Source organism: Babylonia areolata, chromosome 19 (assembly GCF_041734735.1).
Source record: "Babylonia areolata isolate BAREFJ2019XMU chromosome 19, ASM4173473v1, whole genome shotgun sequence".
NCBI classification, from domain to species: domain Eukaryota; kingdom Metazoa; phylum Mollusca; class Gastropoda; order Neogastropoda; family Buccinidae; genus Babylonia; species Babylonia areolata.
The window spans coordinates 20,194,076-20,213,610 of NC_134894.1; the positions used below are offsets into that span (position 1 = coordinate 20,194,076).

A 19,535-nucleotide genomic window follows, 5' to 3' on the forward strand; every position below is an offset into this window, starting at 1 on the left:
AGATACAGTACAATACAATGCAATACGATAGAATACAGTACAATAAGATACAGTAAATACAATGCAACACGATAGAATACAGTGCTATAAGATACAGTACAATACAATGCAATACGATAGAATACAGTACAATAAGATACAGTACAATACAATGCAATACGATACAATACAGTACAATAAGATACAGTAAAATACAATGCAATACGATAGAATACAGTACAATAAGATACAGTACAATACAATGCAATACGATGGAATACAGTACAATAAGATACAGTACAATATAATGCAATACGATAGAATACAGTACAATAAGATACAGTACAATATAATGCAATACGATAGAATACAGTACAATAAGATACAGTAAATACAATGCAATACGATAGAATACAGTACAATAAGATACAGTACAATACAATGCAATACGATAGAATACAGTACAATAAGATACAGTGGTGGTGGTGTGTCCATCGAGATCGATGATGACCATCGTTGTCATCCAGCTGGGGGATGGGGGGAGGGTGGTGGTGGGTGGGGGGGAGGATGCTCATGAATCTATCTGTGAGTGCGCAGATGGCTGAATAATCCAATCTGCGCACGAAATGTTCGCTGACAGTTGGGGCAGACAAAGACAGGCATATCATTGTCAGGGAGCTTGTTTGCCCGTGACTTTCTGGCCTGCCTCTTCTGAACAGCTGCAGCAGTCCTGTTGGCCTCGCACAACTTGGCGCCTTTGTGCACAGCAGCGCGCCATTTGTCACGGTCCACTGCAGATTCCTCCCAGGAGTCAGGGTTGATATCAAACGCTTTCAGAGAGACTTTCAGGGTATCTCTGAAGCGCTTCTTCTGACCTCCGTGTGATCTCTTCCCTTGTTGCAGCTCGCCATAGAAGAGCCTTTTGGGCAGCCGATGGTCTGGCATGCGCGCCACGTGTCCAGCCCAGCGAAGCTGGGACTGCATCAGGATGGTGAAGATGCTGGGAAGGGTGGCTTTTGCGAGCACCTCTGTGTCTGGGGTCCTGTCTTGCCACTTGATGTTCAGTAGCTTCCTGAGACATGTTGTGTGGAAGTGGTTCAGCTTCTTGGCATGTCGTTGGTACACTGTCCAAGTTTCACAGGCGTACAGTAGTGTGGGGAGAACTACTGCTCTGTAGACCTTTAGCTTGGCCTCAAGACTAATGCCTCTTCTGTTCCAGACATTTGCATTGAGTCTACCAAAAGTTGCGCTTGCTCTTGCAATCCTGACGTTCACTTCATCGTCGATGGTCGCATTTCGTGACAGTGTGCTGCCAAGGTATGTGAACCGCTCCACCGCATTGAGTCTCTGACCGTTGACTGTGATGTTGGGCTCAACGTAGGGTTTCCCTGGGGCTGGCTGATGGAGAACTTCAGTTTTCCTCGTGCTGATGGTAAGGCCGAAGTTCCTGCTGGCAGTGGCAAACTTGTCGACACTGAGTTGCAGGTCAGCTTCAGATCCAGCGTACAGTACAATACAATGCAATACGATGGAATACAGTACAATAAGATACAGTACAATACAATGCGATACGATACGACACGAAAAAGCACAATACAACAGAGTACCGCATAGCACAATACAGTACAATACAATACTAAACAATACAATACCGTATAGCACAATACAGTACAATACAATACTAAACAATACAATGTAAAACGCGGTATCGACCTGTCATTTATACACCCATGACATTCCTTTCTGATCACAAAAGATGTTTTAACTCCCATCACACACCCCACCCCACAAAGGCCAAAGACCCCACGACCTTTGAGCTGCTGGAGAAGACGCAGGCACTGCAGAAGCGGCTGATCAAGAAGACGGAGGAGGTGGTGGAGAAGGAGGTTCAGATCCAGGAGAAGGAGCGGCTGTACCTGGAGCTGAGGCACATCCTGGCCCGTCAGCCAGGGCCCGAGGTGGCCGAGCAGCTTCACTTGTACAGGGCGAGCCTCAGGGATAAGACCAAACAGCTTAAGGTATGAAGCTGGTTTTGTGTGTAGTACGTCTTTTCACTGTAAGTGATATTAGACGAGGGAAGGAAAAAAATCGAGTGGGAGGAGGGGGGGGGGGATTACTGTGTACGCATACGAGTAAGTGAAAGTTTGTGTGTGTGTGTGTGTGTGTGTGTGTGTGTGTGTGTGTGTGTGTGTGAAAAATATTGATTTAAGTTTTGTTTAAAAAATAAAAAATCATAACAATATAACATATTTCTAATGAAAAACTAACAACTATAACAGCGAACCAACTGGACTGTTTAACAAGGAGTTGAAAAAGTCATACATTAGCAATGGACTGCTGAAGATCGTCAACACTGAAGATGATTTCAGTTCAGGGATTTGAGACTTTAACATATCGCAAGTTGGTATATGATCGGCTGTTATGTGAGCACCACAGATGCAAGAAACATTTTGTGTGTGTGTGTGTGTGTGTGTGTGTGTACGTGTGTGTGTGTGTGTGTGTGTGTGTGTGTGTGTGGTTTTAAAACATATGCAATTTATTTGCTGGATGTTTTGTTTATTTTTTATACATTTTTTGTGCAACATCTAATCATCTTACCATGCGCGCGCGTGTGTGTGTGTATGTGTGGTTTGTTTTGGTCTGTCATCAGCAACTGCGAGTTCTCAGTGCTTTGATGTCTTTTAGTTTTACGGTGTGCATGTTCATTTTATGTCGGTGTTTACAACGAGCCTGTGACTGTACGCATTCATTTCCATGTGAATCAATAAACTGCTTTTGAATTGTTGATATAATGTTTTTGTACATTATGATAGTGGTCGTCACCCTGAGGTACTAGACCAAAGAGCTCAATGTATGAAGTTGGTTCGTTGATGTCATTTTGAGACCAAACAGCTCAATGTATGAAGCTGGTTTGTTGATGTCATCTTGAGGCCAAACAGCTCAAGATATGAAGCTGGTTTGTTGATGTCATCTTGAGGCCAAACAGCTCAAGATATGAAGCTGGTTTGTTGATGTCATCTTGAGGCCAAACAGCTCAAGGTATGAAGCTGGTTTATTGATGTCATTTTGAGAGCAAACAGCTCAATGTATGAAGCTGATTTATTGATGTCATTTTGAGACCAAACAGCTCAAGATATGAAGCTGGTTTGTTGATGTCATTTTGAGACCAAACACCTCAATGTATGAAGCTGATTTATTGATGTCAGTTTGAGACCAAACAGCTCAAGATATGAAGCTGGTTTGTTGATGTCATTTTGAGACCAAACAGCTCAAAGTATGAAGCTGGTTTATTGATGTCATTTTGAGAGCCAAACAGCTGAATGTATGAAGCTGGTTTGCTGATGTCATCTTGAGACCAAACAGCTCAAGGTATGAAGCTGGTTTGTTGATATCATTTTGTGTTCATACTGGTAGTTGGCGCCGGTTGCAGAGTGAGTAAAATTCTAGAATTCCGGTTGAGTTGTCAGGGTTCCATCCCCCGCTCTCCTCGTTTCGGCCTGGTGTTATGTTCTTTGTGTTCATACTGATAGTAGTAGCCACCTTCAGGTAGAAAACCAAACAGCTCAAGGTATGAAGCTGGTTTACTGATGCCATTTTTGTGTGTGTTCAACTACTGATAGTAGTAGCCACCCTGAGGGATAAGACCAAACAGCTCAAGGTATGAAGCTGGTTTGTTGATATCATTTTGTGTTCATACTGGTTGTAGTAGCCACCATCAATAGCTAGGCCAATCAGCTCAAGGTGTGAAGCTGTTTTTTATTTATTTATTTTTAATATCATTTTGTGTTCAGACTGATAGTAGTAGCCATTCTGAAGGACAAGACCAAACAGCTCAACGTATGAAGCCGGACTGTTGAAATCGTTTTGTGTTCATACTAATAGCAGTAGCCACCCTCAGGGACAAGACAAAACAGCTGAAGGTATGAAGTTGGTTTATGGATATCATTTGATTTGATTTGATTTGGATACTTGTTTAGCGCCAATCCTTGGCCGGAGACCAAACTCTAAGCGTTTTACAAACTCGGGATCATTTGCACAACAGGCTGCCTTCCTTGGTGGAGCCGACTGACGGTTGCCATTGAGCGCTTATCATTCGGTTCCTGTGTCATTCAGTCAGATTTCGGCACTCACACATACACACTCGGACAGCCATGTAACATTTTACCTGTTTGACCGTTTCGTTTATTTACCCCACCATGTAGGCAGCCATACTCCGTTTTCGGGGATGTGCATGCAGGGTATGTCCTTGTTTCCATAACCCACCGAACACTGACATGAATTACAGGTCCTTTTACGTGCGTATTTGATCTTCTGTGTGCATATACACACAAAAGGGGTTCAGGCACTAGCAAGTCTGCGCATATTTTGACCTGGAAGATCGGAAAAATCTCCACCCTTTACCCACCAGGCGCCCTTACCGAGATTCGAACCTGGAACCCTCAGATTGAAAGTCTAACGCTTTAACCACTTGGCCTTTGCGTTATTGTGTTCATACTGCTAGTATGCGCCGTGGCAGAATCGGTCAGGCGTTGGAATTTCGGTCAGGTGGTCAGGGCTCGATCCCATCCCGGGTGGGCCTGGTGTTGTGTCCTTGGAAAAGGCATTTTACTCCGATTTTCCTCGCTTCATCCAAGTGTGAATGGGCACCTGACTTTGTAAGGCCAGCAGGGGCAGTGGACAACATGGGAAAATGCACCCCAAAGGTGCCCTAGCTGGAGCGAGATGTGGAACATGGCCCATCTGAGGATAAGCTTCATCCTAAGATCTGTGTACGACCTGCTTCCCTGGAATACGAACTTGGTGAAATGGGGGAAAGCAGATGACCCTGTGTGCCCGCTCTGCCATGGCAAACAAACAGTGGAACATGTCCTCAGCTCATGCAAAGCGGCGTTGAGCCAAGGACGGTACACATGGAGGCACAACCAAGTGCTAAAAGAAATTGCACAAGTTCCAGTAGAGTTCCGCTCGGCAGAAGGCAATAAAGTCTGGCCAGGAACTGCATCCGAAGTTTCCAGAGCATGGAAACGTGGGCTGCTTGATGGTGCCTAAGATTGGGAATGCACAGTGGACCTACCAGGGGGATAGAAACACCCGGAAATCATCAGCAAGAGCGGCATGAGTCCTGACATAGTACTCCACTCCAAGGCAACGAAACAAGCGATTCTGATTGAACTCAGTGTGCCATACGAAAGCAGAATGGAGGAAGCCCACATATACAAAACCGAGAAGTATGCTAGTCTAGCCAGCAGCCTGAGAGAATCTGGCTTCCAAGCCAAAGTCCTCGCCATAGAGATTGGTGCAAGAGGGTTTGTGGGCGCATCTGCCTACAGCTTCATGAAACAGCTGTCGATTTCTGCGAGAGAGAGGACATGGACTCTCAAGGCAATGGCAGAAGCAGCAGAAAAGAGTTCCAGCTGGATCTGGTCGAAGAGGAATGAAACTAAACTTCATTAGGATTAAATTTCCCTACTCAAACTAGGCGTACGATGGCTCAGTGGTTAAACCCTTGAAGCGCGGGTTCGAACCTGCTGAGGACCAAGGAAAAAAAGAAAAGGCCACAGTACAAGGGCATCCAGGAGTCATGACCTGGGCGCGGCCCGGCCCCCTTAGAGTGTAAGGAGTTAAGGGCCTAAACACTTGACTGATTGGGGCTTCTTCTCTGAAGACTGTACTGCCCAGCTCTCCCAATAGTTTCTTATCACTAAGGGAAGATTAAACGACGGAAGGAGGGTGCTGGGTCCCGCCTTCCTATGCCGAGCCCTATACGCAGTGGACATGAATTCGATGCCCCGACAGACGTAAAAGGGCGTTAAGCAGTCATAGTATACATATGTGTGTGTGTGTGTGTGTGTGTGTGTGTACGCGCGCGCGCACACACACACACACACACACACACACACACACGCACACACAACTGTAGCCTGACCGGCTGACATTGGAAACGAATGATGAGCGCCCAAAGGCAGTTATCAGTCGGCTCTACATGAGTAGGCAGTGTGTTCTGCACATTGATGTATCTATTCATTTATTCCATTCATTTATTCATGTACTGATTGATTTGTTCATAAGAGACAAGACGAACAGACAGACATAAACGCATGTGTTCGTTCGCGCAAGCGCAGGCATCTGCGTGAGTTGATGTGTTCATGTTCATGTTTAAAAGCTTGTATGAGTTAACGACAAACAAACCAAAAAAGCAAACAAACAAAAAACAAAAAACAAACAAACAAAAAGGCCCAGGCTTTGGGCTACTCATTGAAACAACACTACATGAGATCGTACACCACACATAACGTTTCTTCTTTTTTTCTTTTTCTTTTTCTTTTTTTTTTTTTTTTTTTGTTATCGCACGTACATTTCCAGGCCTTGGCATCGGAACTGAACATGAGCAAGACGGAGGTGAGCAAGAACAAGTTCGAGTTGGAGACGCTGTCCAAGGAGCTGAAGCAGCTGAAGCAGAAACACTTCCTGCTGAAAAAGCGTGAACAGAAGGCCAACAGGTGAGTACCACCAGTACTTCTTGTTGCCAGGGGAAACGTTCAGCGATTGCTGATGGAATTTTGTGTTGTGCATTCATTCAGTCCAGCATTTCACACACACGCGCGCGCGATCTTCACATCAGTAAACTCACGCGCTCGCGTTCTTAACATACATGAGCATGCTTTAATTAAACTGTTATTGGGATGGTTAAGCTATATACATATTATTTCTTAATTCTTCGAGCAATATGTTCTTTTTCTTTTCTTTTCTTTTTCTTAATTCTTAGTCAGCCCAGTCTGTAGTTGCTGCATTACAGGGATGTTTAAGCTATATATGTTTTTCTCTAAGCGCGTTGGGTTACGCTGCTGGTCAGGCATCTGCTTGGCAGATGTGGTGTAGCGTATATGGATTTGTCCGAACACAGTGACGCCTCCTTGAGCTACTGAAACAAACTGTTTTTCTTTTTAAATTCTTAGTCAGCCCAGTCTGTAGTTGCTGTGTAACACGAATGTTTAATATATATATATATATATATATATATATATATATATATATATATATATATATATATATATATATATATATGTGTGTGGTGTGTGTGTGTGTGTGTGTGTGTGTGTGTATACATTTTGTTTAAATTCTTAGTCAGCCCAGTCTGTAGTTGCTGTGTTACAGGGATGTTTAAGCTATATATGTTTTTCTTTTTAAATTCTTAGTCAGCCCAGTCTGTAGTTGCTGTGTAACACGAATGTTTAATATATATATATATATATATATAATTCTTAGTCAGCCCAGTCTGTGGTTGCTGTGTTACAGGGATGTTTAAGCTATATATGTTTTTTTGTTTTTTTATTCTTAGTCAGCCCAGTCTGTAGTTGCTCTTATCTTCACCACTGTGTCTCTTTTTCACGTCGCTTTCTCTCTGGCACAACCATCCCATCAACTCCCCCACCCATCACCCTCCGCCCCTCCCCTTGCACACACACACACACACACACACACACACACACACACACACACACACACACACACACACACACACACACACACACACACACACCTTTGTTTTTTCGTGTGTCCAGTATCACTAAATAGTGAACAGACGTAAAGCTGAACAGATAAAAGAACTCATGCAGATGGGAATGTACGTGCACACGCACACACGCACGCAAGCACTGCATGCACGCGCGTACGCGTACGCATACACACACATATGCGCACTAATGGATCCACGCACGCACGCGCACACATACACAGACAGTAATGTCCTTAATATCATTACCCCTTCTTCTTCTTCTTCTTAGCATTACCAGTTATTATTGTTATTATGATGATGATGATGATGATGAAGATGATGATGATGATGATGATTATCATCATCATCATCATCATTATTATTATTAGCATTAGCATTAGCGTTATTGGCTTTGTTATTATTATTACGTTGTTATTATTATTATTAGTGTCGACGCGTGTTGTCGCGTTTTCAGCCACGAGGTGGACCCAGTGGCTTTCAGGGCTATAAATATTTTATGGTGAATGACACGGATTTACATTATACCTTGATTTGTATTGCATAATAAGACACGTGTTGCGTCCCGTGGTGCTGTGCTGTATTACGCAATGCTGCATCGTTTACCTGACCGTTGTACCGGACTGCCTTAGCATCCAAGGAAGGTTGCAGAATGGTTAAGACGCTCGGCTGCCAATACAGAGAGTCCGTGAGGGTTGGGTGTGGGTTCCTGCCCTCGCCCTTTCTCCAAAGTCTGACTGGAAACTCAAAGTGAGCGTCTAGTCTTTCGGGTGAGACTATAAACTGAGGTCCCGTGGTGTGCAGCACGCACTTGGCGCACTGAAAAAGAACCCTTGACAACGAGAGTGTTGTCCTCTGGCAAAATTCTGTATAGAGAAATCCACTCTGATGGGTACACACATATAAAAGCATGACAAGCGCGTTGGGTTATCCTGCTGTCAGGCATCTGCCTAGCAGATGTGGTGTAGCGTATATGGATTTGTCCGAACTCAGTGACGCCTCCTTGAGAAACTGAAACTTAGCATCAGAACAATCGGGGCTAAAAGGTACGAGTAACGTTTAACTGAGAAAAAATACGTGGGCATCTAAGCCAAATATCTGAAAGTTCACACATAAAAAAATGCTATCACTCTTGCTCACAACTGATGAGATAAAGGCATTACAGGCAATATCCATATTTCTTTCCTCCTCCAGTCCTCTGTGTGACTGACGGAGTGAACGTCCACGCCTTGTTGTGAACACTACTCATTGCGTCTTAAGGAGGGTGTTGATGTTAATATTGCCTTCACGACCTGTATAATCATCACTTCAGTTAGATTTATTATATAACAAAAGAGCAATAGGTCTTGTGCTTTAGTTTGCTGCCTTGGGGGAGGTCGGTCAGCTATGACTGTGACATAAGGAACATCCTTTCTGTCGTATGTTTGACTGATCCCATCGACCTCCTCGGACAGGAAAGCGGAAGTCAGGTGATGTCTGATGGACAGTTCTCTGCGTCATTTCCTGTCTACCCATATCTCTCTCTCTCACACACACACACACACACACACACACACACACACACACACACACACACACACACACAGAGAAACACGCATGATATATATGATATATATAAAGGAAAAAGATAGAGCTTTTCGCGAAACTGATGATAGAATAGTCCACAATAAGGCAAAAAGAACTGTTGAAAACTGCATCAAGAAGGCAAAGTTTTTATATCGGAAAAAAAATTGAAGAAAACCTGTCTGCAAACAACTCTAGGAATGTATGGACCGGAATGCAGAACATCAATGATTGTAAAATGACCAACCAGACAGTCGACAGCACTGACAGAACTCTTCCAGACAAACTCAAACACATTCTACTCCAGATTCGACAAACCATTGTCTACTTCTGACGTGGCTGCACCCATAATCACCCCCACTCCCCCTGTCATAGTCCAAGAGAGTTTCAGTTTCAGTTTCAGTTGCTCAAGGAGGCGTCACTGCGCTCGGACAAACCATATACGCTACACCACATCTGCCAAGCAGATGCCTGACCAGCAGCGTAACCCAACGCGCTTAGTCAGGCCTTGAGAAAAAAAAAAAAAAAAAAAAAAAAAAAAAAAAAAAAAAAAAAGGGGGGGGGGGGGAATAAATAATAGATAAGCTTACATAAATAAATAAATAAATAAATAAATAATAATTATAATATAGAAAAAGGTAGTAGTAATAATAATAGTAATACTAATAAAATGATAATAATAAAAAATAAATAAATAAATAAATAAGAAAACAATGGTGATAATTAAGCGAATGAATGTAAAATATGACGACACACATTCACACATACACCCACACATGCATAACGGAAATGCACCAAACATGCAGTTTCACAGATATGAAAGTACAGTCAAATACATATAAACGTACATGAGCTCCAACACACACACACACACACACACACACACACACATTACCTTGCACCTCCTCCAACCCCCTCCTCCACACACTCCAAGAGAATGAAGTCAGACGCCACTTCAGTCGTCTGAAAATGAGAATTGAAGCTGGCCCTCACAACATCTCACCAGGCCTTTGGAGGAACTGTGCAGTCCAACTATCTAGTGTCTTCACTGACATGTTTAACATGTCCCTTCAGTCTTGTGTGGTGCCACACCGCTTTAAGAAATCAACAATCATTCCTGTTTCAAAACAGTCATTGAAAGTGTGCTAATCTTCGCTATTACTGTTTGGTACGGAAACATTTCCAAGGCAGAAGTTGCAGCCCTTAACACAATCGTAAAAACAGCCACCAAGATTACCTTCTCTAAAAGACATATATTAGAAGCGGCTACTCAAAAAAGCAAAATCAATCAGCCAGGACGAATCACATCCAGTTTTTGGGATTTTCGAGAGGCTCTCCTCTGGTCGACGGTACAGAAGTATAAGGACGAAAACCAATCGCTTTGCCAATAGCTTTTTCCCGAAAGCAGTCAATGCCCTTTCTCTCGAACAAATCCAGTATAACTAGAATTGTGCAATCAACAACCATCTACCTGAAGATACAGTCATCAGCCCCATCCACATGTAATATGCAGCTTCTGTTTAAACGTGTGTGTGTGTGTGTGTGTGTGTGTGTGTGTGTGTGTGTGTGTGTGTGTGTGTGTGTGTGTGTGTGTGTGTGTGTGTGAGTGTGTGCAGTGCGTGCATGTGTGAGTATGCACAAGTTTTTATATTGATATGCACTTGTATGTATCCAATTTCTACTGTATCTGTGTTTGTGTATGATTTTCGATTTATGTTCATATATTGTTATATACTATTCCCCCCCCCCCCCCCCCCCAATATTCCTTGTGACCCCGGTACACTTGGTAATAGTTTCAGTTTCAGTTTCAGTAGCTCAAGAAGGCGTCACTGCGTTCGGACAAATCCATATACGCTACACCACATCTGCCAAGCAGATGCCTGACCAGCAGCGTAACCCAACGCGCTTAGTCAGGCCTTGAGAGAGAAAAAAAAAGAATAAATAATAGATAAGCGTACATAAACAAATAACTTGATAAATAATTATAATATAAAAAGGTAGTAATAATAATAAATAAATAAATAAATAAGACAACAATGATGATAAATAAGCAAATAAATGGAAAACATGAAGACACACATTTACACATACACCCACACATGCATAACAGATATGCACCAAACATGCAGTTTCACAGAGTATGAAAGGACAGTCAAATACACATAAACGTACATGAGCTCCAACACACACACACACACACACACACACACACACACACACACATGACCCTGCACCTCCTCTACCCCCTCCTTCACACACTCATTTCTAGGCTACGTATCGCAGCTTCCACGGCACACACACACACACACACACACACACACACACACACACACACACACACACACACACACACACACACACACACACACACACACACACAGATGAACACTTACTTGTACAAGCACACACACATACGCCCATATCCCCCACCCCCACCCCCACACACACATATATATACACACCTGTACGTTCAAATATCCTGTTGCTCCCACAGTGTAGGCATGCATACACTTACATACCTCATCCTCTACCCCCCTAGCCCCCACCTCCCCCTCACACACACACACACACACACACACACACACACAAACACACACATACACACACGCATAGAGGCTACCACTGATTGGCCGCAAGAGGGATGGGAAAAGATCTCCGATGTGTGTTGTCTAGTGTGTTGCTCAGTCTGTTGTATTTGGAAAAGCCCACAGAGTGGTAATAAAGACATTCTATTGTATTCTATTATATATATATATATATATATATATATATATATACATATATATATATATATATATATATATATATATATATATATATATATATATATATATATATATTATATGTATGTATGTATGTGTGTATGTATGTCACTTGAATTGGAAAGACGAAAAACGGAAGACGAATAACTTTCTTGAATTAGTACTGGCACTACTACTACTACTACTACTACTACTACTGGCACTACTGATACCACTACCAACACTGCTACTACTACTACTACTACTATGACGACGACGATGACAACTGCAACAAATACACTCACTTGCATAATGTAATCCATTCTTCCAGGCTGGAGGCCGTATACAAAGAAAAATTCCTTTAGTTAATTAAAACATTTCGATTATCAAAAATAACGAGCCTCCCAGAATGCCCTGCCCCCCTCCACCCCCCCCCCCCCCCCCCCAGGTCCCCCGCCCACGCGGGAGAAGAAAATAAGGAAAGGAAAGAGTATTAACAAACTTGGGATTAATTCCCATCTTTCTACTCTGACTGAATTTTGTTTTCGCTTTGCGTAGCGCGTGGGTAAGAATCAGTCTGCAAGCTTTGTCACTGACACTCATTTGTGTGTGTGTGTGTGTGTGTGTGTGTGTGTGTGTGTGTGTGTGTGTGTGTGTGTGTGTTGTCCTGTCCCGCAGGGAAGGCAGCGATGCCCCCACCCCGACCATTCAGTCCCACATGGAGGATGGGCCCAGGTTTACTGGCGGAGGGTTCAATTTAAAACAATCCAAGTCCGTTCCCAGAGTGGGCGTTGCGAGCATGTTTTCTCTGAATTAACCGACACGAAATGCTCCTGGCGTGAAAGTTTGGGTGGGGTGGGTTTACTTGGTTCACTTCGTTTTTTTCTGTTTATTTTTATCTTATTTATTCAATTATATTGGTTGTTTTTTGTTTTGTTTTGTTTTTTCAAGGAATGGTAACATGTACGGGTAATTAATTTTTCATATGTTCCTTTCACTTTCCGGTTGTTGTTTTTTCAAATATTTATTTCTGTTTCTTAGCAACATTTATATTTTGTGTTCACAATCATACATGTCTACTTCATGTATTTTGCTTGATCTTTTACTAGTTTTATTTACTATGTTTGTTACCTGCGTCATTTTAGCATGCACATTCGTGCCACATCATTGCAGTAGAAATAATAAAATGATGGGTTTTCTCCGTGATCTTGAGTTCCCGTGTTTGTGCTTTGATAAGGAGACACACGAAAATACTGTTGTTTTTTGTCATGAAATTGGTTTTTATTTCATATTCATTACGGAGTAGTTTTTAGCTGTAGAATATCATCATTAACATAACAATACTGCATAGTTCTGCTAGAATATGTGGCAGTTTACGAGACATTATGAGTTTCTGAATAATGCGCTTGTTTATTTCGTTATTCATTGACAATTATTGTCTTATGAATTTATGCGTACATTTATCAATTGGAAATTGGATGAAGGAGAAGAAGCAAGGGACACTTTACATGTTTTCAAAGAACTGGAATGTTTTGCGGTGAGTGTGCAGGTGAAAAAGTGCTGCATCTTTGGCAGTGGATAAAAACACACCAGTAGCATGTGATTCTAAGGTGGGCTGAAAAACGAGCAAGTAGATCAGTCACAGAGAACGCGTTGACCATAAGTAAACGTATTGTGTGGGACAGGGAATAAATGCACCGCCAAACCTGCCAGGAATGCAAACAAAGACTGTGATCATTCTGTCGTTCGGTCATTTAGTGTTCAATGAATATCACAGAGGCTCAGCATCATTAACATGATGATTATGACCACATTTTTCTCATGTATTGTTATTATATATGATAGTCGGTCGTGTCCGACTATGACCATCAGAACAGCAGAGGAGGCAACTGCTGTTCCGACTATTTGGGCTAGAATTTGATTGTAGTGGAGAGTATCTTGCTCAAGTTACATCCACACTCTCTCGGCCAAGAGGGTTTTAGGACCGTCGGCGTTGGGATGGTTCCCAAAGGCCAACTAGCCCACAAGGCTGCAGCACTAAGAGCCAGTGCAATTTTGCCTCCTAGTTTGAGAGTCATAGTCCTTCACAGAAAGACTAAGCTGTAAATGGTTTCCCATTGACTGGAGAAACCATTGATAATACAGCTCTCACTTTGCTGTTGGCCTAAATGTAAACTTATGTCAATCTGTGATATAAGCTCAGTGTTGGGCCTTTTATACTTTTATATTAACAGGAGGTTCATTATTTGTATTATTTCCTTTGGTTTACATTTATCCCCTTCTTCTCATCCAATTTGACGGAAGAACGAGACAGAAACGGGAAGACAGTGACCAAATCGTATCTCAGTTTTCCAATTTATAATAAATCCTGTGTGTTTTTTTATGCTTAAGTAATATATTTTGTATACGATGTGAAATGAATCATTACTTTACTTGATTTTGAATGCTCACTCAAATATAATGAACTTGAAAACTGTGATATCGCTGATGCATTTTGTATTAAACATATTTGGGTATATCCACGTTTTATTCATGGTGTGTGTGCGCGCGCTTTGTTAACTTTAATAGACTATTCCAGTTATTACTCTTATTCGTCGTTCTAATTATTTTATTTCATTTCATTTTATTTCTTCTATGTTTTGTGTCGTTCTTTATTTTTTATGTTTTGTGTCGTTAAATGGGAAGAATTGTAAAAAAAAAAGGCCTTTACTGCGCCTAATTCTTTACCCATTAAAGATTCAGTCAATCAGTCAATCAATCAATCTTCTTCTTCTTCTTCAGCTGTGAAGAGTTAATTGGCACAAACAGAACTGCCCACCAGATTGATCCAGGTCTGTTGGTTGCGCGTCAAAGCCTGGGTCTCTGTATCGATGTTAAGCCCTCACAAAGACAGCAGCTGCAGGAACGTTTGAATTCTTTCCATGGGGGACAACCATTCATTATGCTTGACATGCAAGTTTCGTCCCCTGCCATTGAAGTCACGATGTTCGATGCTTTCGTTAAGGTGCAGACAGGACTGGTGGTGTGTGTGTGTGTGGAGGGGTGGGGTGGGTGGGGGTGGGGTGGTGGGGGGGGGGTAGTGGGGGGGGGTGGAGGAGAAGAGTGGTGCGGGAGGGAGGACTGGGGGAGAGAGGTGGAGGAGCCTTCGAGTATGGCGGTCTTTTTTTTTTCTTTCTTTTTTTTAAATCTCATGGTGCCACCCCCACGCCTACCTCCGACCCCTTTCCTCCTTTGCCCACACCCAGTGTGTGTGTGTGTGTGTGTGTGTGGGGGGGGGGGGGGGGGGTAGGGGGGGCGGGGGGGGGAGGGAAGGGGGGGGGGAGGCGCATGTGTTTGAAGGTAACCCCTACCTCCCCCCCCTCCCACTCCGAACCCCCCTCATTTCGTGTAAGAGAATTGTGTGACATGAGACGGAAATAGTGTATAGTATAATTGAGAAAACGACACAAAAGGAAAAGATGCATTCAATGGTGAAATAACTCTCTCTCTCTCTCTGTCTGTCTGTCTGCCTCTCTCTCTCTCTCTATCTCTCTCTCTCTGTCTCTGCCTGTCTGTCTGTCGGCCTCTCTCTCTCTCTCTCTCTCTCTCTAATTTCGACGACAACCTGCTGCTACACCACAGCAGAAAACATGGGGAAATAAATCCCACTCCCACCCCCACCCCAACTCTTGGTGGAATTCGACTCCTACGGTAGCTGACAGTGGGATGCCAGACAGACACATGCACACAGCAAAACGCAACCCACTGGCATGAATTGCTCCGCACGTGGTTAGCGTGTAGCGGGCCAAACGGTGCCTGCCTATATGACAGCTTTCAAACAATATGTAAACAGATAGCATAGGAGAGTCTCGCACTCAGGTTATGTCGACGCGTGACAAAGACATCGGAAATAACACTGACAACAAAGACACAAAAGTCTTTGACATTGTAAAAGACTTAACCAAACAGAAACAAAGTCAAGCCAGCACCAGCAAAGTCAACACCAGTACTGTCCAGACTGAATCCTGCATGGAAAGACAGCAGCATCTTCATGAAATACAAAATCAGACCCCTTCCGTGCACTGGTATATTCCATCTTCCTGAATGTATGCCAGACATGGACGCCCACCGCGGATTTGGAAAGAAGAATTCGAGCTATGGAAATGAGGTATTATCACAAGATACTGAACATCAGATACATTGATCACGTCACCAGTGAATAAATGCGCAACAAATGCGCCAAACTGTCAAGCAGCACATTGGATCTTTATGAAGGTCTGCTGACATCAGTTAGTGAAGAAAAGAAAGCCACGTTGGTATAGTCACGTTACAAGATCCAATGGCATTGCTGAAGCAATCCTCCAAGGAATTCTTGATGGAGGGAGACGGGGGAGGTGGGGAGACAGAAAAAAAACAACAAACAAAAAACAACGATGGACTGACAAATCGCAGAATTGACAGCAAACCATTTGCAGACCCAGGCTTTGACACACATCTGACAGACCTGGAGGAATCTGGTGAACAGTTCTTCTGCGCGGCGCCCCAGTCACTCTTCAGAGTTGAGAGAGATAAGAAGAAAATGAAGAACGGAAGTCAGTTACCCGTTAAACACCTGGGTGGAGTGAGGAAAAGCAGAGTAAGACGCCATTTTTTTCAAAGACACAGACCACGCCGAAACGGGGCTTCATACCGTGACCATCAGTGAACACTGGAACATCGACTGACCGATTCTACCACAGCACCACGCTGCCACCACTCTGGTAGCAAGACGAGTGAGCAAAAACACAGTAGTAAATAACTAATTGATTTGTACCTTGTCCTCTGGGGAAGGGGTGAAAGCCCACGATTTCTCGCAATCCCACGATTTCCTTTGAGAGAAATCGTGGTCGTTCCCCTCCCACGTTTTCTCTCAAATGCGAGAAATCGTGGGAGGCGCCTCCACGATTTCTCACAATGTATGAGAAATCGTGGGAAGTCCCCCTTATTTTCTTTTAAAAAATATTTCCTTTATCATCAGAGTTGGTTTCTTGTCATTTCCCAATGCAAATCTTAGAGAAAAATGAAAGAGAGGAAAAGAAAAGAGTGAGAGAAAAAAAGGGGGTAGTGGTGGTGACAACGACGATCATGATAATGATCATGAAATCGTGGACTTACAAGGGATATCATGTGCACATGTGTGCTTGAACTTTCGTGGGGGGTGAGGATGTTAGGGAAGGAGAAGACAAAATTGACTGAGGCTTGAAGTTCGTTCTCATCCAGCCAACAGTGAATCACATGTACGTTCAGTTTCTGTGCCAGCGGTTTTTCCGCAGACTCCGCTTTACTGCCCATTTTCAAAGACTTCCCCACCACCACCTGCCACAAGTCACGACGACTTGGCAAAACTGTTCCCTCGGCAACCGAGTACCTGGACTCTGAGTTCTGGGACTTTCCCACCTCTGGACTTCTACATATAGCCACCTGCAAAAGACAGATTGCTCAGCTACGACCCAGGCCACTGAAATACTCCAACCTTTCTACTGCAGAACACAAAGCGCTGACAGAACTGAGGAAAAGGACGGACATTGTCATCAAGCCGGCTGACAAGGGAGGGGCCCTCACAGTATGGCGAAGAGACCTCTATGTAGAGGAGGCAAAAAGACAGCTGGATGACCGGGACTCGTACAGGGAGATTCCAAAGTCTACCACCAAGTCAGACATCTGTAAAACAATCAAATCAGCCACAGACAAAGGACATCTCCCAACAGAAGCTGCTAATGGCCATCTACAGCGAACCCAAAGAATCGAACTTCTACCTGTTTCCAAAGATTCACAAGACCAACAATCCTGGACGTCCCATCGTGTCTGCATGCGCTTGCCCCACATTCATTGTTTCTGACGTTCTGGACAAGATCCTCCAGCCCATTGTCACTACTCTACCCACGTACATAAAAGACACTCATGATACACTGAGTTTTGTTGGAGGATTTATCTTTCCCAGACAACAGCATGGAACGACACCTCTTCAGGATGGATATTGTGTCACTCTACACCAGCATCCCTCACGGATGCAGGCTCTAAAGCACTACCTGGAGAAGAGTGACATCAAGGACCTCCACATCCCCACCATCCTCTGCCTAGCAGAACTGGTTCTCTCCCTGAACTCGTTTACCTTCGAAGATCGTCACTTCCAGCAAACAAGAGGTGTCGCCATGGGCACTAAGATGGGGCCCAGTTTTGCATGTCTTCTTGTGGGCTATGTGGAGGAACAAGCTCCCAACCACTATACAGGAACACAACCAGTTCTGTTCAGACGATACATCGACGACTGCCTCGGTGTGTCAACCGTCCCAAAGGAAGCTTTGTTGAATTTTATCCAACACCTGTCAAGTTTCCACCCTGCCCTCCGATACACGCATGAAGTATCATCGTCATCTATCTCTTTCCTGAACCTTTCCATCTCTGTCCATCCAGACAGCCCCAAACTCTCCACCACCATCTTCTGCAAGCCTACAGATTCCTATGCATATCTTTTGTACAGCTCCAGCCACCCATTCTCTACCAAAAACAGCATACCCTTCTCTCAGTTCCTGAGGCTCAGAGGTATTTGCAGCAGCGAACTGGACTTTGACAATGAGGCGCAGAAGATGTCCACCTTCTTTGCAGCCCGCCATTACCTAGAGGACATCGTGCAGATAGCGCTTGAGCGTGCGCGCTCTGCCACCCGCTCAGAAGCTCTGACACCAAGAGGATTTAGAGAGAACGAGGATCACGCCGTGGCAGTCATACCATACCATCCACACAATCTGCCAATCTGCAGAATCCTGCGTGCAAACTTCAGTCTCCTGCAACAGGACCCAGACCTCAGAGAAGTCTTTCCCAAGCCACCGCAAATTGCCTTTCAGAGAGACAAGAACCTGCGTGACATGGTCGTGAAGTCCAAACTCAGACCCCTTACCAGCCATTCAACCTCACCAGGGTGCAGACCCTGTGGGGATCGAAAGTGCAAGGCCTTTCCCTTCATAGACACCTCAGCTACAGTTGTTGGACTCTCTGGCACTTTCACTGTGAGATCTCATCTCAACTGCCAGTCTACTGACATTGCGTACGTTTTGTCCTGCACCCTCTGCTCCAAACTGTATGTGGAGGAGACCTACCGTTCATTAGGCGAGCGCTTCTCAGAATACCTGAGGTCGATGAAGCTTGGCTACAACAACCCTGTCGGCCATCATTTTGCTGGCCCATACCACAGCTTCACCCATGCGAGAATTTCAGCTGTGTAACAGAACCCCAGTGACAGTACGCATGGAAAATACATGGAGAGCCGCGTCATTGACCGCTTGGGGACCGCACAGCCGACTGGTTTGAACGTCAGAGTCACTGACGTCTAGCACATGGGCCCTTGTGCCTTGATCCCTCTGTCCTTATTTTTTCTTTAACCTCCTATCTTTTTTTTAGAAGCAATCTATGTATGTATGTATGTATGTATGTATATATATATATATATATATATATATATATATATATATATATACACATATATATTTGTGTGTGTGTGTGTGTGTGTGTGTGTGCGCGCCTCATTGTCAAAGTCCAGTTCGCTTTCAGTCTTAAAAGCAATGGCAACCAAAGGAATTGAACAACGCCACCTCTTCCTGCTATACCAATCACTCGTCCTCAGCGTGATCGACTACGGACTTGGGCTTACAACACCGTCTCAAAGCAACCTCCTAAAATTAGAAAGAGTACAAAATGAAGCTATGAGGCTGATCCTTGGAACA

The 19,535-nt window shown here is 43.8% G+C and overlaps 1 protein-coding gene across 1 annotated transcript in view; it reads left to right on the forward strand.

Annotated features, from left to right (window-relative positions):
• Positions 1–19,037, forward strand: part of LOC143294116 (cilia- and flagella-associated protein 58-like) — a 48,983-nt gene extending 29,946 nt beyond the window's left edge. Inside the window, 4 exon segments of the mRNA XM_076605548.1 lie at positions 1,773–1,997; positions 6,343–6,479; positions 17,074–17,377; positions 17,829–19,037. Of these exon segments, the coding sequence (XP_076461663.1) occupies positions 1,773–1,997; positions 6,343–6,479; positions 17,074–17,377; positions 17,829–19,037 (1,875 nt within the window).
• Positions 19,038–19,535: the final 498 nt, after the last annotated feature.